This window comes from Rhinolophus ferrumequinum, chromosome X, assembly GCF_004115265.2.
Source record: "Rhinolophus ferrumequinum isolate MPI-CBG mRhiFer1 chromosome X, mRhiFer1_v1.p, whole genome shotgun sequence".
In the NCBI taxonomy this organism is placed as follows: domain Eukaryota; kingdom Metazoa; phylum Chordata; class Mammalia; order Chiroptera; family Rhinolophidae; genus Rhinolophus; species Rhinolophus ferrumequinum.
The window spans coordinates 42,770,184-42,792,637 of NC_046284.1; the positions used below are offsets into that span (position 1 = coordinate 42,770,184).

The 22,454-nt window shown below is 40.3% G+C and overlaps 1 protein-coding gene across 3 annotated transcripts in view; it reads left to right on the forward strand.

Moving 5' to 3' along the window:
• Positions 1-22,454, forward strand: part of DCX (doublecortin) — a 234,843-nt gene that overhangs the window by 95,362 nt on the left and 117,027 nt on the right. For all 3 annotated transcript variants that reach the window (XM_033118742.1, XM_033118756.1, XM_033118748.1), the window contains exon 4: positions 16,962-17,064. In XM_033118742.1, the coding sequence (XP_032974633.1) occupies positions 16,962-17,064 (103 nt within the window). The remainder of the gene's footprint in view (positions 1-16,961; positions 17,065-22,454) is intronic.

Here is a 22,454-nt window from a genome sequence, read left to right on the forward strand (position 1 = left end):
GAGCACGGAATGTCTTTCCGTTTGTATGTGTCTTCTTCAATTTCTTTCAAAAATGTCTTATATTTTTCAGCATATAGGTCCTTCACATCCTTGGCTAAATTTATTCCTAGGTATTTAATTCTTTTTTCTGCAATTGCAAAAGGAATTGTTTTTTGTGTTTCTTTTTCTGAGATTTCATTGTTAGTATATAGGAATACAATGGACTTTTGCACGTTAATTTTGTAGCCAGCAACTTTACTGTATTCGTTGATTGTTTCTAATAGCTTTTTGATGGAGTCTTTAGGGTTTTCTATATATAGCATCATGTCATCTGCAAAGAGTGATAATTTAACTACTTCATTCCCAATGTGGATGCCTTTTATTTCTTTCTCTTGCCTGATTGCTCTGGCAAGGACTTCCAATACTATGTTGAAAAGCAGAGGTGATAGGGGACAGCCCTGTCATGTTCCTGAATGTACAGCAAAGGGCTTCAGTTTTTCACCATTAATTATGAGATTAGCTGAGGGCTTGTCATATATGGCCTTTATTATGTTAAGGTATTTTCCTTCTATACTTATTTTATGAAGTGTTTTAATCATAAATGGATGTTGTATCTTGTCAAATGCTTTTTCTGCATCAATTGATATAATCATATGATTTTTGTCCTTTATTTTGTTTATGTGATGTATCACATTGAGGGATTTATGGATGTTGAACCATCCTTGTGCCCCGGGGATGAACCTCACTTGGTCGTGATGAATGATCTTTTTAATGCATTATTGTATTTGATTTGCTATAATTTTGTTTAGGATTTTTGCATCTGTATTCATCAGATATATTGGTCTGTAGTTTTCTTTTTTTGTGTTGTCCTTACCAGGTTTTGGTATCAGGGTAATATTGGCCTTATAAAATGAGTTAGGGAGTACTGCCTTTTCTTCAATTTTTTGGAAGAGTTTGAGCAGGATTGGTGTTAGATCCTCTTTGAAGGTATGGTAGAATTCACTAGTGAAGCCATTTGCTCCTGGACTTTTGCTTTTGGGAAGGTTTTGGATGACAGATTCAGTTTCGTTACTGGCGATCAGACTGTTTAGATTTTCCAGTTCTTCATGGTTCAGCTTAGGAAGGTATATGTTTCTAAGAAATTGTCCATTTCTTCTAGGTTATTGAATTTGGTGACATATAGTCCTTCATAGTATTCTTTGATGATCCTTTGTATTTCTGTGGCATCCGTTATAACTTTCCCTTTTTCATTTCTGATTTTGTTAATTAGTGTCTTCTCTCTTTTTATCTTAGTGAGCCTAGCCAAGGTTTTGTCAATTTTGTTAATCTTTTCAAAGAACCAACTCTTTGTCACATTAATTTTTTGTAATGTCTTTTTGTTCTCTATTTAATTTAGTTCTGCTCTGATTTTTATTATTTCCTTTCTTCTGCTGACCTTGGGTTTCATTTGTTCTTCTTTTTCTATTTCTTTAAGGTGTAACCTGGGGTTACTTATTTGGGAATTTTATCGTTTCTTGAATTAGGCCTGTAATGATATAAATTTCCCTGTTAAAACTGCTTTTGCTGCATCCCAAACATTTTGTTAGGATGTATTTTCGTTCTCAATTGTTTCTATGCATCTTTTCATCTCTCCTCTTATTTCTTCTTTGACCTGGTCGTTCTTTAAAAGTATGTTGTTTAACCTCCATGTATTTGTGTTTTTTCCTGCTTTCTTTTTGCAGTTGATATCCAATTTCAAAGCCTTGTGATCAGAGAATATGATTGGTATGATTTCAGTCTTCTTAAATTGGTGAGGCTAGTTTTATGTCCCAATATATGGTCTATCTTGAGAATGTTCCATGTAGACTAGAAAAAAATGCATAGTCTGATGTTTTAGGATGAAGAGCTTTATAAATGTCACTTATGTCCATTTCATCTAATGTGTCATTTAGGGCTGCTATTTCATTATTTATTTTCTGTTTGGATGACGTATCTGTAACTGTCAATGATGTATTTAGGTCCCCTCGTATAATTGTGTTTTTGTCAATTTCTCCCTTTAGTTCTGTTAGTAGTTGCTGGGTATATTTCGGTGCTCCCTGATTGGGGCTATAAATATTGATGATTGTTATGTCTTCTTGTTGTATAGTCCCCTTTATCAATATGAAATGTCCATCTTTGTCTCTTGTTACGTTTTTCACCCTGAAGTCTGTTTCATCTCATATCAGTATCGCTACACCTGATGTTCTCTGGAAACCATTTGGTTGGAGTGTAAATTTCCACCCTTTCACTTTGAGTCTATGCTTATCTTTGTAGCTGTGATGTGTCTCTTGGAGACAGCATATGGTTGGTTTAAGTTTTTTGATCCAATCTGCTACTCTGTTCTTTTCTAATGGTGAGTTCAGACCATTTACATTTAGGGTGATTATTGATATGTGAGAATTTCTTATTGTTCTGTCTTTACTTGTCTGATAAGACAGTGTCTCCATTGTTTCTTTGCCTTTTTGTTGTTGCCTGTTATTTCTGTGTGGTGGTATTCTATGACGTTTTCCTTTGTTTCTTCTTTTATTACAGAATGTATTTCAGTTCTGGATATTTTTTTTTTTGAGTGGTTACCCTTAAGTTTATGTAAAAGAATGTTTGATATTTAGAGTATTCATTTTCTTCAGCATGCTTACTTTCTTGATTTCCATATTCTGGTTCAGGCCTTTACTCTCCCCCTCTTTATGTTTTGGTTGCCACAAATTGTCCCTGTTGATGGTGGTTGAATAGCCTCCTGTAGTACTTCTTGTAGTGCAGGTCATGTATTAGTAAATTCCCTCAGCTTCTGTATGTCTGGAAAGGTCTTTATTCCTCCTTCATATCTAAAGGATATCTTTGCTGGGTATATTATTCTTGGCTCATAATTTTTCTCTTTCAATAGTTTGAATATTTGGTTCCACTCCCTCCTGGCTTGTAGAGTTTCTGCTGAAAAATCTGATGATAATCTAATGGGCTTTCCTTTGTAGGTTGCTGTCTGCTTTTCCCTGGCTGCCTTGAGGATTCTTTCTTTGTCATTGATTTTAGACAGCTTCAAAACAAGGTGCCTTGGAGAAGGCCTGTTGGGATTGAGGTAATTAGGTGTTCTATTTGCTTCTTGGATTTGAGGATCCAGTTCTGTCCACAAGTTTGGGAAGTTCTCATGAACAATTTGTTTGAATATATTCTCTGTTCCCTTCTCTCTTTCTTCTCCTTCTGGTATGCCCATTATTCTTATATTGCTCTTTCTGATGGAGTCAGAAAGTTCTTGTAGAGTTCTTTCATTTTGTTAAGTCTCAAGTCTCTTTCTTCTTCCATGTGTGTAATTTCCAGGTTTCTATCTTTGATGTCACTGATTCTTTCCTCCATCTGGTGAACTCTACTACCTAAGCTGGTTACTTCATTCTTAATTTCTTCTATTGAGTTCTTGATCTCCAGAAATTCTATTTGGTTCTTTTTTAAAATTTCAATCTCTTTCATAAAATGATCATGTTGTTCTTTGATTGTGTTTCTGAGTTCATTATACTGCCTTTCTGTGTTTTCTTGCATCTCGTTGAGTTTTTTCAGGACTGCAATCTTGAATTCTCTGTCGTTTAAGTCACATATTTCCATGTCTATAAGTTCCTTTTCTGGAGACTTTTCACTTTCTTACTGAGCTGTCTTGTTGCCTTGGTTATTCATGGCAATTACTGATTTATTGTTTCTCTTCCTAGACATCTATAGGAGTGGCTTCTGCAACAGGTTGATAGGAAGAGGTCTTTTGTTTCCAGTACTTGTTGGTAGAATGTTTTATTTTCTCTCTGACTGCAGCCTTTTTTTTCTCTCACACGGTAGTGCTATGTTTTCTCTGCACTATTCCAGATTCTCACACAATGGGTGGATTCCCTTGGAGATGGGCTTCTCCTTTGTTAATAGTTCTCTTGGGTCGCAGGGCGCAGTGTCCATGTGGGTATGGGGAGAGATTTTGAAGTTCCAAAGCTCTTCCTGCACCAAATTCAGAGCCCGTATGTTTCAGCAGTTCTGTTTACTCTTGCACGGAAATGCCCAGATAGTTGGTGCCAGGGGCAGGGTGAGTTGTGAGAGGTGGCCCAGAGCAATGGCAGTGACCACCACCACAGCGGGTCCTGCTTTCACAGCTCCCCCACCTCCGCCAGAATCAGTTGGGCTGCAAATCTGTGTCTGCGGTCCACAGTTCTAAGAACAGCAAATATTCTGTTCTTTTGATCTGACACTGCCACTGTTCTGCTTCTAGCACCAGGCAGGTGGGGGTGGGGTGAGCTCCGGGACAGAAGGGAGGAGGCGGCCAGTCTCAGCGCCCAAGTCTTCCACTCTCTGCTTGGAAGCGAGGGCCCAAACCACCATTTTCAGCCTTCTTCCCTCAGTCCCCGCTCCACTGTCTCTGCGGTGAGCGTAGGGTTCAGCCGTGCCATGTGCTGCCCCCTCTCCCCTATGGGACATAAGCAGAGCCGTAGCAGTCTGAGTTCTTCCCTCTCCTGCAGCTGTGGTAGTTCCAGGATGCAGCGAGCTCGGAGTACTGAGCCAGTTCTGCATCCCCTGCCTGCCCGTGTGGCTCCTTCTCTGCACTTCTCCCTTCCCTCCTACCCCGCCCGCGCGATTTGCCCCCCTTTTGGTGTATTCAATAGTGGGCCTCTTTTTCTTGCCTGTCCGCTGTGCGGGGAGTGATTTGTGGAGTTATTGCTGTTCGATTAGTTTTAAATTCCAGGAGAGATTTACAGAGGCTCACCTCATGCCACCATTTTGATGACATCACTACACATTATTTTCTAGTGCACATGAAACATTCTCAAGGATAGAACATATATTGGGACATAAAGCTAGCCTCAGAAATTAAAGATTTAAATCACCCAAGCATATTCTCTGATCACAAGGCTTTGAAATTGGATATCAACTGCAAAACGAAAGCAGGAAAAGCCACAAATACGTGGAGATTAAACAACATACTTTTAAAGAACAATCTGGTCAAAGAAGAAATAAGAGAGATCAAATGATATATTGAAACAAATAAGATGAAAATATATCCCACCAAAATTTTTGGGATACAACAAAAGGAGTATTAAGAGGGAAATTTAAATCATTACAGTCCTATCTCAAGAAAAAAGAAAAATCTCAAATAAATAACCTCACATTACACTTTAAAGAACTAGAAAAAGAAGAACAACTGAAACCCAAAGTCAGCGGAAGAAAGGAAATAATAAAAATCAGAGCAGAACTAAATGAAATTGAGAACAAAAAGACAATAGAAAAAATCAATGTGACAAAGAACTGGTTCTTTGAAAAGATTAGCAAAATTGACAAACCCTTGGCTAGACTCACTAAGATAAAGAGAGAAAAGACACTAATAAACAAAATCAGAAATGAAAGAGAGGAAGTTATCATGGATACCACAGAAATACAAAGGATCATTCAAGAATACTGTGAAGGACTATATGCCACCAAATTCAATAACCTAGAAGAAATGAACAAGTTCTTAGAAACAGATAGCCTTCGTAGGCTGAATCATAATGATTCTGAAAATCTAAATAGACCCATCACCACTAAAGAAATTGAATCAGTTTTCCAAAACCTTCCCATAAGCGAAAGTCCAGGACCAGAGGGATTTACTAGTGAATTCTACCAAACCTCCAAAGAGGATCTAATACCTGTCCTACTGAAACTCTTCCAAAAAATTGAAGAAGAGACAATACTCCCTAACTTATTTCATGAGGCCAACATTACCCTGATACCAAAACCTGGTAAGGATAACACAAATAAAGAAAACTAAAGACTAATATCTCTGAAGAATATAGATGCAAAAATCCTAAACAAAATTCTAGCAAATCCAATGCAACGATACATTTAAAAAGATTATACATCTTGATGAAGTGGGTTCCATCCCAGGGGCACAAGCATGGTTCAACATACAGAAATCCTTCAACGTGATACATCACATAAACAAAATAAAGGACAAAAATCATATGATTATATCAATTGATGCAGAAAAAGCATTTGACAAGATACAACAACCATTTATGATTTAACCACTTAATAAAATAGGTATAGAGGAAAATACCTTAACATAATTAAGGCCATATGTGACAAACCCTCAGCTAATATCATAACTAATGGTTAAAAAAGAAGCCCTTTGCTCTACGTTCAGGAGTATGACAAGGGTGTCTCCGATCACCTCTGCTTTTCAACATAGTGTTGGAAGTCCTCGCCTGAGCAATCAGGCAAGAGAAAGAAATAAAAGGCATCCAAATTGGGAATGAAGAAATTAAGTTGTCACTCTTTGCAGTTGACATGATGCTATATATAGAAAACCCTAAAGACTCCAACAAAAAGCTATTAGAAACATTCAACGAATACAGTAAATTTGCTGGCTACAAAATCAACGTACAAAAGTCTGTTGCATTCCTATGTAGTAACAATGGAATCTCAGAAAAAGAAAAACGAATCCTTTTGCAATAGGAAAAATGAAGAATAAAATACTTAGGAATAAACTTAACCAAGTATGTGAAAGACCTATATGCTGAGAACTATAAGATATTTTTAAAAGAAATTGAAGAAGACACAAAGAAATGGAAAGACATTCTGTGCTTGTAGATTGGAAGAATAAACAGAGTTAAAATGGCCGTATTACTCAAAGCAATATACAGATTTAATGCAATCCCCATCAAAATCCCAACGACATTTTTAAAAGAAATAGAACAAAAAATCAACAGATTTGTGTGGAACCACAAAAGACCCCAAATAGCCCAAGTAATCCTAAGAAAAAAGAACAATCCTGGAGGTATCACACTCCCTGACTTTAGCTTGTACTACAGAGCAACAATAATCAAAACAGCATGGTATTGGCAGAAACACAGACACATTGACCAATGGAATAAAATTGAGAACCCAGAAATAAACCCACATAAAAATGGACAGATAATTTTTGACAAAGAACCAAAAAACATACAATGGAGAAAAGACAGCCTCTTCAATAAATGGTGCTGGCAGAATTGGAAAGCCATGTGCAAAAGAATGAAACTGACTATCTGTCACCATGTACCAAAATTAATTCAAAATGGATCAAAGACCTAAGCATAAGATCTGAAACAATAAACTGCACAGAAAACATATGTAGTAAAGTTATGGTCCTTGGGTTCAAAGAGCTTTTTATGAATTTTACTCCAAAGGTAAGGGATGTAAAAGCTCAAATAAATGAATGGGACTATATCAAACTTAAAGATTCTGCACTGCGAAAGAAACCATCGACAAAATAAAGAGGCAACCACCTGAATGGGTGGAGATGTTTTGGAAACAGCGCCTCAGATAAGGGGCTAATATCCAAAGTATTCAAGGAAGTCATACAACTCAACAAAATAAAAAAGAAACAACCCAATTGAAAAATGGGCTGAGGACCTGAAGAGGCATTTCTCCAAAGAGGACATACAAATGACCAAGAGACATATGAAAATTTCTTTTCATCTGTTCATATCTTCAAATGCTCAACATCACTATTCCTCAGAGAAATGCAAATAAAAACCACAATGAGATATCACCTCACCCCAGTTAGAATGGCTATCACCTACAAGACAAATAGTAACAAGTGTTGGAGAGGCTGTGGAGAAAAAGGAACCCTCATACACTGTTGGTAGCAATGCAGATTCATGCAGCAGCTATGGAAGGCAGTGTGGAGGTTCCTCAAAAAATTATGAATAGAATTTCCATATGACCCAGCAATCCCTCTCCTGGGTATCTACCCAAAACATCTGAAAACATTTATCCATAAAGGCAAGTGTGCTCCAATGTTTATTGCTGCTTTATTTATGGTTGCCAAGACATGGAAACAACCAAAATGTCCTTCGACAGATGAATGGATAAAGAAATTGTGATATATATACACAATGAAATACTATTCCGTGGTAAGAAAAGATGAAATAGGACCATTTGTTACAACATGGATGGATTTTGAGATTATAATACTAAGCAAAATAAGTTGGACAGAAAAAGTAGAGAACCATATGATTTCACTGATATGTGGTATATAAACCGAAAACAACAAAAGAACAAGACAAACAAATGGAAAACAAAAACTCATAAATACAGACAATAGTTTAGTGGTTACCAGAGGGTAAGGGTGGAAGGGGATGGTAGATGGAGGTAAAGGGGATCAAATATATGGTGATAGAAAGAGAACTGACTCTGGGTGGTGAGCACACAATGTGATTTATAGATGATGTAATACAGAATTGAACACCTGAAATCTCTGTAACTTTGCTAACAATTGTCATCCCAATAAACTTTAATTTTAAAAAGAAACAATGAAACTAGACTGCTCTCTGTAAACACATACAAAAATTATCTCAAAATGGATCGCAGATCTAAACATAAGGCATGATACAATAAATTGCATAGAAGAAAGCATAGGTACTAAACTTACTTGCATTCAGAGATGATTTTACAACTTTGCCTTAAAAGGCAAGGGAAGTAAAAGCAAAAATAATTGAATGGGACTATATGAAACTAAACATTCTCTGTACAGCAAAAGAAACCATCAACAAAACAAAGAGGCAACCTACTAAATGCGAGAAAATATTTGCAAACAACACCTCTGATAAAGGGGTAATATCCAAAATCTATAAAGAACTCATACAACTCACCACCACCAACAACACCACCACCTAAAACAACACAATCCATTTAAAAAATGTGGAAGAAACTGTACAGACACTTCCCCCCAGAAGACAAACAACAGCCAACAGATATATGACAAAAAAAAGCTCAACTTCACTAGCTATTAGGGAAATGTAGATCAAAACCACAATGAGATACCACTTCACATCTGTTATATGGCTATTATCAACAAGACAAATAATAACAAGTGTTGGAGATGCTGTGGAGAAAAGAGAACTCTCATACACTGCTTTTGGGAATGTAGATTGGTACATATAATCTTTTGTTCACACTAATGCACAACCAAACTAGCTTCCCTTTCTCCAATAGCTGATGATTTTTTTAAAGGAACAACATTGCATTAATGTTGTTCAATATTAATGTGAGTTGATTTTATTGATTTTCTGCTGGCAGTTGATTAATTGCAGACAGGTGTCATGCTTTCTTTTCTTTTCTCTGACTTAAATACTCAAGTGTGACTCATACAAAAGCTGATGTCAGCAAGACCCTTCCTTTCTGAGGATGCTGTAAGTGGTATCATAATGATTATTATTTTTACCATTTCTGTTGCCACCTCGTGATGGAAATTTTATCTCAAAAAACTCACTTTCAAAGTTATACATTTGCAATGTAAGCAAAGGTGGACTTTGTGTTGCGTTACCTCCATAAAATTTTTAAATCCAAGTGTAAGTGTGAGTTTTATTTGGAAATTATGTCTGACACTCCATTCTTGTCCTCCTTATTTCCTTCTTCCTCTTTCTTTTCCTCTTCCTTCTCCCCTCCTCCTCCTTGTCTTCCTTTTTCAACACATACTCAGTTGCTAGGTAGAGTAATGAATAGGAATTTTCTTGTCCATGGATTAAAAATATGATCCATGAAGATGTTTTCTCTTTTTCAATTCAGTAAAATGTTCTAATGCATATTAGACATTTAGGACAAATGGGAACTCTCCTATCTATGCTATACACAAGCCTTACAGGTCAGAGCTTTAGGAATGTATATTCTATCAGGAAATTGAATTGTTTTGTCTTGAAATTGAACAGGACACCGAGTATTGGTCTCAACTCTGCTATAAGCCACCTATGTATCCTTGGGCCACTTTGACTCTGTGATTTGGGCTCCTTACACTTAATATGGAAAACTTTTATTTTCCCATTTCTGTAACAAAATGGAGGAGGGCTGTTGTATCTTAATATTCAAGGCATTTGGGAAAGCTGGGTATCCACATGCACAGTGTGAATTCATCTATATTTGGGAGCCAGCAAAATGTAGGGTGGGATTACACAAGCAACCTGATGTTGAACAGCTGGATTGCAAAATGAATATGCTTTAAGTCAGCCCCACCATTGTGAGTGTTAGAAGCATAGGGGCCTTTGCCTTTCTTAGAAGCTCCCCAAAGGAGTAGGTGTCCAAAGGCTTTTCCTAAAGCTTGGGTGGGGGCAGAGAGGCTTGCAGTTGGAGGAGAATAGGTTATTGTAACATCAATCCCCAGAGCAACATGTGAAGGCTTTGTTGTCCTACATTAGGATATCATGGCATGTCACTGTCATGGCTGCTTTGGAGCTTTTGGTTTTCCTTCTTGCGAAGCAATTTCCACAAATACCTCCCAAATGAACGCTCTGGTCCTTTTTGGAGAAGAGAAGCTGTTTGAAGTATTTACTAAATTCTTTTTATGGTTGGTAGTTGATGGAGGTTTTCTATTTCTTTTTGAGCTAATTTCATTTTTTTTAGGTTTTCCTTCATTTCATCTAAGTTTTGAAACTAATTAGCATAGTTATGCAAAGAACTTCTCTTTTATACTTTATTTCATCTTTTTTAGATTTATGCTAAAAATATTGCTAAAATACATTACGTCAGTTACAAGTGTACACCATAGTTGTTCCACATTTATATACATAAAAGAGTGATCATTACAAGTCCAGCAGCCATCTGACACTGTACCATGCTATCACAATATTATTCACTATATTCCCTATGCTGTACATAACATCCTCGTTAAAAAGGGGGGGGTGAAAGGCGAAGGGGAATAAGAGGTTCAAATTTCCAGGTATAAAACAAATAAGTCTGTCTCAGCGAAATAAGTCAGACAGACTTATTTGTTTTATACCTGGAAATTTGAACCTCTTATTCCCCTTCATCTTTCACACCCCCCGTTTTTAATTTTTCAATTACAGTTAACATTCAATATTATTTTATATTAATTTCAGGTGTACAACATAGTGGTGAGACATTTGTATAATTTAAGAAGTGTTATCACTGACTACTAGTACTCACTTGGCACTATACATAGCTATTACCATATTATTGACTATATTCCCTATGCTTTATTTTACATCTCCATGACTGTTTTGTAACTACCAATTTGTACTTAATGCCTTCACCCTTTTCACCATGTCCCAACCTGTCCCATCTGTCACCCTGATTAATCTAGTACCTATCTGACACCATACATAGTTATTACAATATTGTTGACTATATTCCTTATGCTATATACTACATCCCCATGACTGCTTTGTAGCAACCAATTTATACTTCTTATTCTCTTCCCCTTTTTTCACCCACTCTTTCAACCCCCTCCCATCTGGCAACCATCGAGATGTTTTCTATATCTACGAGTGTATTTTTTTGTTTGTTTATTTTGTTCTTTAGATCCACATATAAGTGACATCACATTGTATCTGTCTTTCTCTGTCTGACATACTCCACTCAGAACAGTACCCTCCAGGTCCATCCATGCTGCCGTAGATGGCAAAAACCCATTCCCTTCCATGGCCAAGAAATACAACATTCTATGTATGTACCACCTCCTTTTTATCCATTCATTCATTGATGGATACCCAGGCTGCCCCCACATCTTGGCTATTGTAAATAATGCTGCAATGAACATATAGATGCACATGTCCATTTGAAGTAATGTTTTGAGTTTCTTTAGATAAATACCCAGAAGTAAGATTACTGAGTCCTTCTTTGTCTCTTGTTATAACCTTTGTTTTAACATCTATTTTGTCTGGTATAAGTATTGCTACTCCAGTTTTTGTTTGTTTGTTTCCATTTTCATGAAATATCTTTTTCCATCCCTTTGCTTTCAGTCTTTGTGTGTCTTTCGATCTGAAGTGAGTCTCTCTCTTGTAGACAGCATATGTAAGGGTTTTGTTTTCTTATCCATTCAGCCACCTTATATTTTAATTCAAACATTTAATCCATTTAAACTTAAAGTAATTGTTGACACATATATTGTTATTACCATTTTATTATTCATATTTTTAATTTATTTTTTCATCTTAAAGAAGTCCCTGTAACATTCCTTGTAATACTGGTTTGGTGGTGATGAACTCCTTTAGCTTTTTCTTGTTTGGGAAACTCTTTTTTTTTTTTTATTTTAATTAAAGTTTATTGGGGTGACAATTGTTAGTAAAGTTACATAGATTTCAGATGTACTCTTTATCTGTGTTTCGATTTTAAATTATAGCCTTGATGGGTAGAGTAGTCTTAGTTGAGATCCTTGCTTTTCATAATTTTGAATATTTCCTGCCAATCCCTTTTGACATGCAAAGTTTCTGTTGAGAAATTAGCTGACAATTTTATGGGAGCTCTCTGATAAGTTACTAGTTGCCTTTCTCTTACTGCTTTTAAGGTTGTCTCTTTTTCTTTAAGCTTTGCCATTTTAATTATAATGTGTTGGTGTGGGACTTTTTGGATTCATCTTGTGTGAGACTCTCTGTGCTTCCTAGGCTTGTATATCTATTTCCTTTAACAGGTTAGAAAAGTTTTCAGTCCTTATTTCTTCAAATAGGTTTTCAATCCCTTGCTTTCTCTCTTCTCCTTCTGGTATCACTATGATGCAAATGTTGTCATGCTTAATGTTGTCCCAGAGGTCTCTTAAACTATCCTCATTTTTTTGGATTCTTTTTTCCTTTTGCTGTTCTGATTGGGTGTTTTCTACTGCCTTGTCTTCCAAATTGCTGATTCTATTCTCTGTTTCATCTAGTTTCCTGGTGATTTCTTTTAGTGCATTGTTTATTTCAGTTATTGTATTCTTCACTTCTGACTGGTTCTTTTTTATGGTTTCTATGTCATTTGCTATTCTTGCTATATCTCTGTTGTAGTTCTCACTAAGTTTCTTGAGCATCCTTACAACCAGTGTTTTGAACTCTGTCTCTGATAGGCTGCTTGCCTCCATGTTGTTTAGTTCTTTTTCTGGAGATTTCTCCTGTTCCTTCATTTGGGCTGTATTTCTTTTTCCCTCATTTTGGCTGCCTCTCTGTGTTTGTTTCTATGCATTTGGTAGATCTGCTAAATTTCCCAATCTTGCCAGTTGGCCTTATACAGTAAGTGCCCTTTGGAGCCCAGTGGCCCAGTCTCCCTGATAACCTGCACCATATGCTTCAGGAGTGTCCCTTGTGTGGGTTGTGTGTGCTTTGCTATTATAGTTGAGCCTTGATTGCTATTGCCATGTCAGTGGGTGGGATTGTTCCTCAGGCTGACTGGCTATGGGGTTAAGCCATGTCCACAGCTTATGGGCTGCTGTGCAGAGGGCTTACTACACAGAGTGGGATTTGCCCTAGTGGGATCTGGTGCCATTGAGACCACCCTTTGGGTGTGCCACTTGTGGGGATAATTGGGTGGTGTTCTTCTGTGGTCTGAAGCCAACCTCCAAGTATGCTGGTTCTGGGACCTCTTGGAAAGAACTCCGGTGCAGGCCCAGTTCAGCCACTGCCTATGATCAGTTGGGAACTACCTGGTATGAGCTTTAATGTGATCCACAGTTGGTCACTGCCTGTGGTGGCCATTGAGATGTGTGGAAAAGGTCACACTGTGAACCAAGGATGGCTGCAACCAGTACTGGGTCTGTGGTAGCTCTGCAAAAAGCCAAGACTCATCAAGGCCTGCTGCTGTTTGCTGGATCCCTTAAGGTTCAGCCACCAATACAGCCTTGTACAGTATAGAGTTGGGTGTGGCGGGGTCTCATTGAGTCACCAGGGTGGAGCAAGTGGAGCTCACCAGACCAATTCAGATTGAGATTTAGTCATGAGTGTGGGGAAAGGCTCACCACAGGAAATATGATGCCTGCCTGCCCAGTGCAGGGGAGGAGGACTCCACCTAGAGAAAATGTCAACTATCTTCCAGCCCTCACCTGAAGCCACATACCTCAGTTTGCCTTCCATATGCCTCCAAGGTCCCCCATGTAACTGTTCCTCTGCTAGAGCCCAGGGTAGGTGCCTGCAAGTGAGTTAGTGTGGGCTGTTTAAGAGAAAGTCTGGATTTCCCACAGCCTTTTGTACCACCCAGACTGGAATCTCTATTGTTTTTCACAGCCAGATGTTGTGGGGTTTCCTCCTCCTGGCACCAGCACTCCAGGCTGGGAAGCTTGGTGTGGAGCTGGAGTCCCTTGTTCCTCCATGGAGAATCTGTGTCCAAGATATCCCTCCCAATTTTCATCCACCACTTGGGGGTTTGGGGCCAGCCCATTTTGAGTCTCTGCCCCTCTTACCAGTCTTGATGCAGCTTCTTCTTTATATCCTTAGTTATAAAATTTCTGTTCAGCTGGACTTCAGATGGTTCTCCAGGTACATTGTTCTATAATTTAGATGTAATTTTGATGTGTTCATGGGATGAGGCAAGCACAGTATTTATCTACTCTGGCATCTTGGGTTCCCTCCACAAAGAATAACTTCTGACTTCACATAATTTTTCCTTTCTTCTTCCTAATTTGTGTATTTGTTACCTTTCAAAACCTTTGAATGTTACGTAGTTTCTATTGTCTGTCACAATTGATTTCTTCTTTCTTGTTTCTACTTTTTTGCCTTTGTACATCCTTACAAAGCCTCCTCCTCCTCCTCTGTTTTCCTCCTCCTCCTCCTCCTTCTCCTCCTCCTCTTCTTCTTCTTATTATTCTTATTCTTATTCTTCTCCTTTTACATTTGGTTGAGGCAAAAGAGTCCTGGCTAAATTCTCACTATGTGATAAGCACTCTACCAGGGACAATGGGGAGATACACAAAGAGGGATAAACTTGGTTTTTACATGCAGGAAACCTGTGATCTAATGGGAAGGACTAGGTGAGTACTCATGAAAATACTGGCAGGTCTTGAAACAAAATGCTAAATCCTAGAGACCACTAGTGGACAACCAAAGGCGAGGGTTCCCTCACTGATGATCAAACCTAAAGGCAGCCAGTCAGGGTAAAGGAAACCTCAAACATGTGGGCATATCAGAGATCTTGTGTCAAGGCGGTGGCAGGCAGTAAACAATTGAGAGATAACACAATGTATCAAAGTTAGGGGTTCCAGGTTTTATTGAGCCAAGGTCCAAGATGTCAGTGGGAGTCTGCATCAGGGTTCGAAGCCATGTATCCTATGTCATTGGACCCACTACCAGGAAAATATGCACGATACTTATTGAACTAACAGTGCCAGCCAGTGACTTGTTCACTTGGATGTGGTACTAAATAGCTCCCATGGCACCTACATATCCTTCCGAATCTTAGCACTCATGATAACACATTGAATTGCTCTGTTTTAATGTATCTCACTCCATCAGATTATGAGCTCCATAAAGTCATGAACTGAGTCTTATTCATCTTTGTATCCACAGTGCCTGAAATATACATAAGTGCTTTGTATTACTGAGTGGCCAAAAACACAGGCTTTGGAGTCAGAGAGATCTGCATTGTTTGGCTTCATCACTTTCTTCCTGAGTAATTTACTTACCATCTCTGGGCCTCAGTTTTCTCATCTGTAAAATAGTGAAGAAAATAATACTGATTTCTAGGATTTGTTGTGAAAGTGAAATGCGATGACAGATTTGGAAGTACTTAACAGAATGCCTGTAACAGAATAAGCGTTCAATTAGTGGTAGCTCTGATTGTCATTACATGATTGTGGGATGAATGAACGGGGGAGGAGCAAGTGGGCTTAAGCAGAATGTTGGCTTATTTTGATGAGGTCAGAACCCAGGACTGGGAAGTGGCTTAATGGGAGCAATCCTGGCAATTCTCTAAGTCCTCTTCCCTCTTCTTGGCATCTCTTGGATAGTTGGGCAGTTGAGACAATGGGGATAATATTTATGCATCTCTTGCTTTGTGTAAGGCTTGTAATCATCTTGACTGGGGGAACAGAGATTGACTAGACCCAAGGTGGTGGATGATGTTATTAATATAAATATTTTTCACATATAGCATATTATTCTCTGTACCCAACAAGCCATTATTAGTTTGTCAGCACTATGCCTGTAGAAAGCCATTGCTGGAAGATTGAATGGGTAGCTTAGAATAATTAGAAGCTTTGAATACTTTCAAGATAAAGATTGGTGTAAGAACATTTTGATTCTATGGTTTCTCCTGGGGTTTCCCTGGTGTGCTGGACTACTTATCAAATGTAACTAGGAACACACAATGGGATTTATAGATGATGTAATACAGAATTGTACACCTGAAATCTATGTAATTTTACTAACAATTGTCACCCCAATAAATTAAAAAAAAGAAGAAGAAGAAAAAAATGTAACTAGGAAAACTGAGAATTGGGGAGACTGCAGGGAACAGCATACTTTCCCAGGGATCCTTGTTTCTTTGTGCAGAAAATAAATAGAGACTGTCTCTCTATTGTGGATAAGCAACAGTGCATATGGCACTACAATGTGGGAAGGGTCCTGGGAACATGGCTTTACCAGCAGAACCTCAAGCCTATGGGAATCTATTGCTCTTGATTATGTTTTAAGTGGTGAGGACAGTTTTCCCCTCCTTGTTCTTTAGGGAGGCATGGTATTCTGGGCCACTACCAGGTTCTTGGTCTATTTTAAGCAAAAGTTCAATTTTTGTGGGTTCAAAGCAGTTAAGAACTGGTGTCCTTTTTTAAAAAAACTAATGATGAAGAGAGAAACTTCTATGTACTGGTCAATCACAGACTCTATCCACAACGTGCTTCAGAAGATCTTTTTCATCTGCCTTGGCCTAGACCCCTGGCCCCCAAGTTGGGCTAGGAGAACTCTGCCTTTGAGACTCTGACAAAAGGTGACATTTGTAAGGCTATCCGCTTGTTTACTTTTATTCAGAGGTGGACATTCCATTTAGACATGTTTCCGTAGTTACTCCACGGCATACAAGACTGTGATACAAGACTACCACACATGAAATGTGGAAAGACAATGACACTCAATATTTATTTACTCTCTAGGGGCTGTGGCGCATACTATGAGCCTGGTATTTTGAGAAAAAGTAAATCCCTGGGGGCTAGAGATAATGGCCTAGATGTGAATTTTTTCCCCTGCCAACATGGTATGATTGTCATAAGATGATCAAATACCAATCCAATGATTCTGCTTTATCCATAGGTAACTTGTCTCCATGATTTCTTTGGTGATGACGATGTATTTATTGCCTGTGGTCCTGAAAAATTCCGCTATGCTCAGGATGACTTTTCTTTGGATGAAAATGGTAAGCACCATCACTGAATGTTATTGCTACAGTGTTCTCCCTCATTCTATCCTTTAAGATTTCCATGGGTTCATATGGCCTGGAGCACATCCATTCATGGTCATTTAAGGTCAAATATTGTTAATCTTGTTCTTGTGTATTTGGATAAAAGAATCACTAAGTCAGAGGTGTCCAAACTGTGGCCCGCAGGCCAACTGTGGTCCGCGATCCATTTTTTATTGGCCTGCAGCAAATTCCAAAAATATATTTAGTTTACTTAAACAAACCAGGTGAGGCAATACATACTTCACCTCGAGTGAGTGGCCCAGCTGTTTGTGTATTTTACCACATATGGCCCTTGGTGAAAAACGTTGAAAAAAGTTTGGACACCCCTGCGCTAAGCGAAAGGTTGATTGATAAACCAGATGCCCAGCCTCCAAACTCAATAAAACTCACTATCTACCCCAATAGAGGCCATATTTCTTGAACTATATATTGTGTCACATGGACTGACAGGAACAATCAGACCATGGGAAGGAACATTTAGAGTCAGAACTTGGATATTGTATGTATGTGTTTGTTCTCGTCAACATCCTCGGGCAATTTGGCCCATGTTGACGATTCTATTTTAGAAAGATTTTCCACTGAGCTCTTACTGTCAAAACTTTTCCCTTTTCCCACCTTCCGGTTTGCTGCCCCATTCCCCCTGCCTTTTAACTCAAGAATTCAGAAGGCTGTTAATCTGAGGAAGGAGGTGAAACATTTGCCCATCTCTCTTTGCTGAATCTAAGCTCCAGGTATAAGTTAATGGTGAATTAGCTCACACAACAACAGGGTTAGGATGTGATCCTGATGGAAAGACACATTCAAGACATATTTCCCACATATGAGGAATACAGTGTGAGAAAAACAAACCGAGTTGTACTAATATAGACTTTACAAACAACTCAAGTGAGAAAGACCCTGAAAGAGGTGGAATTTCTTCTGTGTTCCCGTTGAGAAGAGGCACATGACCATAAAATAGCTAAACAAATCCCAGGCTATGTCAAATTTCTTATACCTTCTACATCTCCATCTCTGGACAGTGACAACTGAAGTTCATCAACCGAAACAAGAAGTGCAAAGTAAAATGAACAAAAATGAGCTTTCTGCTTAACCCAGTTTCCTAAAAATCTCAACCTATCAGAAAAGATCCCCTAATATTTTTGGGTAAATGGTATTTCAATGTACATTTACGTAGAAGATGACAAGGGGGTGTTTAAAGAAAAAAGAAAATGACCTCTACCAAACTGTTCTGTTCTAATCTGAGCAGCACAGGTTAGGAAAAAAACCCTGAAATATAGTGGAAAGAAAACTAGACTGGGACTCAGGAGACTTGGCTACTAGTTTTTGTTCTGCTATTTTCTTGCTTTTTGGCCCTAAAGACGAGGCTTAAGCTCTTTGTATTCTTATCAGGAAAAATAGCATAATTATTCTTATATTGATAATATATTAGCACAGTCAGTGCCTCATATTGCCATAGTATGAATGCTGTGTGACCTGCATAGAAAGGGTGCTGCAAACATGTCAGTCTGGGGCTGGAGCAATTAGCAGGAATATTTCACAGGCTTTCTTACACACTCTTGAGCTTTCTGTTCTATGAGTTCTGAGTGGTAGAGTCACTGCTGGCTTGTTCGTTCATTAAATCAGCATAGGGGTTATAATAACATGCATTTAAAATTAAAAAGAACTTGGATTCTGGTCAAGATGACAGAGTAGGAAAACACTGTGCTTGCCTCCTCTGATGACCATTTCAAAATCAAACCCAAACAATAGAACAACTGTCATGCGGGAACTCTGTTCCCACTCCCCGCATAAGAATGCAGGATACGGCGAAGCCAAAAAGGAACACCAACGGAGACATGGATGGAGGGTTCATACCATTATATTCTTGCTGGCGACTGAGTTGGAGACACAGGGAATAGGATCTCCATGATCTGCAATCAACTGTCTGCTTCTCTGCCAACCGACTAACCCCCGAGTGTAGCCACAGCAGTTATATCAGTGGCTAATGGCTAACAGGTTACAACTGATGGCCAACTAGTCACAGTTGATGGCCATCTACTACCCGAGCCAGCACCTTTCCACATGAGGCCAAGAGCCTGGAAACTGCTCTCCTGGCTCTGTCCCCACACTCCATCCCCCACAGGGTCTTGCCTCACAATCTAAGTGACAAGCATCTTTCGTGATGGAGCCTGTGTCCTATTAGCCTATAGGCACCTATGGGCAAAAAGAAATAGTAGCCATAGGAACTAACAATGGCAAATCCCTTCCATCTGGGAGGATACATGCCAGCTTTTTGTCCTGGGAAAGGAGAGTCACTGCCATTGGCACCTTTCCCAGTTTGTGGTACCAGACATTTATGGCAGTGCTTGGGGTCCCTTGTGTAGTTTCAACATGTAACAGAACAGGGAATCCCATAATAGGTCATAGTGAGAACACATAGGTTCCCCTCAAAATCGTCCCAGCATCAGGACCTCCATATACCAGAGGCACTTGCGTTGGCCACTCGGCCACCACCCCTGGTATCACTTGCAAATCATGGGAACCAGCCACCCATGGGGCTATCAGGCCCAACCACCCACAGTGGGGGCTTTTGACCTGCCACAGCCAAGTCCATTGCTGCCATTCCCCTGTTTTGAAGCATATGGTTGCTGGCAGCAAACTGTGTTCATTTCTGCCATAGCCTGGCTTTAACAGAGTCTCACTTGTAATAACCTGTAACTGAATGAGGGCAGCCATTCGATGTAGCAAATCTTGTACCAGTGCGGGCCCTCCGTTCCATGGTCTCTCATTCAGTATTGTCAAGATGTCCCATAGAAGCGAGGCCCAGTCACGCATCGTGGGAGGGTGTTTTGACACCCGGAGGCCTTGCATCAAAAGTCCATTGTAGCATTCAATCATGCCAGCTGCTTGTGGATTGTACGGGTTATTAAACAACCATTGGTACGTCCATACTACCAGCCCAGTGCTGCACTTCTTGCCCAGTAAAACGAGTACCCCTGTCACTTTCAATGACTTCAGGGTGCCCATAGAGGGCACACAGCCGTGTAAGAGCGACCATTCTATGCCACTGATCCGCAGCCAGACAGGGCCAAGCAACCATCCACCCCATAGAAGTGTCCACTGCTGTGAATGCATGCATAGCATTGCGAGCCTTAGGCAGGGGTCCAATGTAATCCACTTGCCAGCGAGTGAGGGGCACCCTCCCTTGCGTAATCTACGGTGTCTCCCAAGTGAGCCTCCACCATTAGGGCCTGTCTTGGGCACAGACGGCACAGTCATAGCAGGCATCTGCAATCTCCTGCCACTTCAAAGGCAGACCCCAGTGTCTGCTCACCTGTCACGTGGTTCAGCTTTCAGCATGCTGCAATTTCCTATGCAGCCAATGGGTCACATCAGTGACAGGGGCCCGTTCTAACCATCAGACCCATGCTAGGGCATCTGCTTTATCATTATCTGGGGTCACTAAGGGGGAGTGACCTGTGACTTGCATTAGGGTCACCTCCTTTCCCTGCCCTAGGTCCCAGAAGTCTTGCCACATGGCTCGACCCCACAGTGGATGGTGTCCTACCAACAAGTTTTGGTGTTTCCACGTAGGGAGCCACAACGTTACACCCTGGAACACCGTCCAGATGTCAGTACAAATATCTAGGGACCTAGGCTCATGGCTGATTATCATCCACACTGCCCACAGCTCAGCCCACTGGCTACTCTGGCCTGTACCAGTGTTAAACCAAATGGTGTCTGTTTGGGCTGCACACCAATAGCAGTCCAAATGGTTGCAGTTCCCCGGCTAGAACTATCAGTATACCAGGCATCTTCAGGTACTGGGGGTTGTCCTTCTTTGTAGGGTGAGGGCTTCAAGTCCTCACCCCTACGCAGAGCGCTTGGCTCAGCCTGGGCTACAAGTGCCACAGGCCCCAGGACCTGTTGTAGCTCTGTGCTCAAAGTGCTTGAACTAAGGGTGCTATGTTGCTCCAAGTAGGCACCCCACTTGGCAATGGTGGTGATCTGTGACACCCCCGTTTTGGGTCCCTGGGTCCATGTATAGACCCACCCCTGAATGGGATAGGTTTTTTGAATCAACACCCGTGCCATCCCTGTGATGGCTTCTGTGGCCACTAGGGCTGCATTTACAGCAGCCAGCTGTTTCTCTATTAGAGAGTAGCGGACTTCCGCTCCTTTCTACTACTAGGACCAAAATCCCACTGGCGACCAGATACACTCTTGCCGTTGCCAGAGGCCCCAACCATACCCTTCTAGGGCTACGTGAACATCAAGTTCAAACAGGTGACCAGGGTCTATTACTTGCAGAGCTTGTGCCTGCGACATTGCCCGTTTTGTGGCAAAAAAGCCTTGATCTATAGCCTCTGTCCAATCCCACAAGGCCCCCCTTTTTATCATGTTACACAAGGGCCTTGCCATTTGTGCTAAATGAGGTACAAACACTTGCCAATATCCCAGCAGAACCAAATACGTCTGTTGTTGGGAGATCTTGGTCGGCCAAGGAAATGCTTGTATCTTATCAATAATTGCCTCAGGTATGACCTTTGCCTTACCCAACCACAGAGCACCCAAAAACTTGACAGATCAGCTAGGGCTTTGGAACATTTCCTCGTTCACCACCCAGCTACATGACTTCAGGTGGCAGAGAAGAGAAGGAGCTTCTTGCTCTAAATCTGAAAAAGAAACAGAAGTTAATAATCTATCATCAACATAGTGAAAGAAGGCCACAGAGGATGTGTGATCCCACTGTGCCAAGTCCTGGCCTACAAACCCATTGCAGATAGTGGGGCTGTGCAAGTATCCTTGTGGCAGGACTTGAAAAGTGCCCTGCCGCCCATCCCAAGTAAAAGCAAACTGCCCTTGACACTCAGGTGCAATGTCAATGGAAAAAAAAGCACTGGCCAAGTACACTACATAGTGACACGTTCCCAGGTGGACAGTCAGAGGATCCATCAAATTATGAGCTGAAGGCCTAGCAGCATGAAATGTCGCGTCACCTTATTTAATTCCTTATTGTCCACAGTCATTCGCCAGGTCCCATCTGGCTTCTTGACAGGCCATTCTGGGGAATTAAAGGGACTGTACGTCAGCCTCACAATATGTGCCTTCTCCAATTCCAAAATTGTATGACCAATCTCCTCCTGTCCTCCTGGCAGGTGGTACTGTCGCACTGTAACCATGTGCCAGGGCTGGTGCAACACTTGAGGAGGGTGGTAAGCATGCCCACGTGTCACTGCTTTCACCACCAAGATCTGGAGAGGGAACTCTCCAACCAGTGTCTGCAAACTGAGGCCATGTAGCACATGCACTCCTAGAATATATTTCGGGATGGGGGAGACATACACCTTGTAGGTATGGAGGTG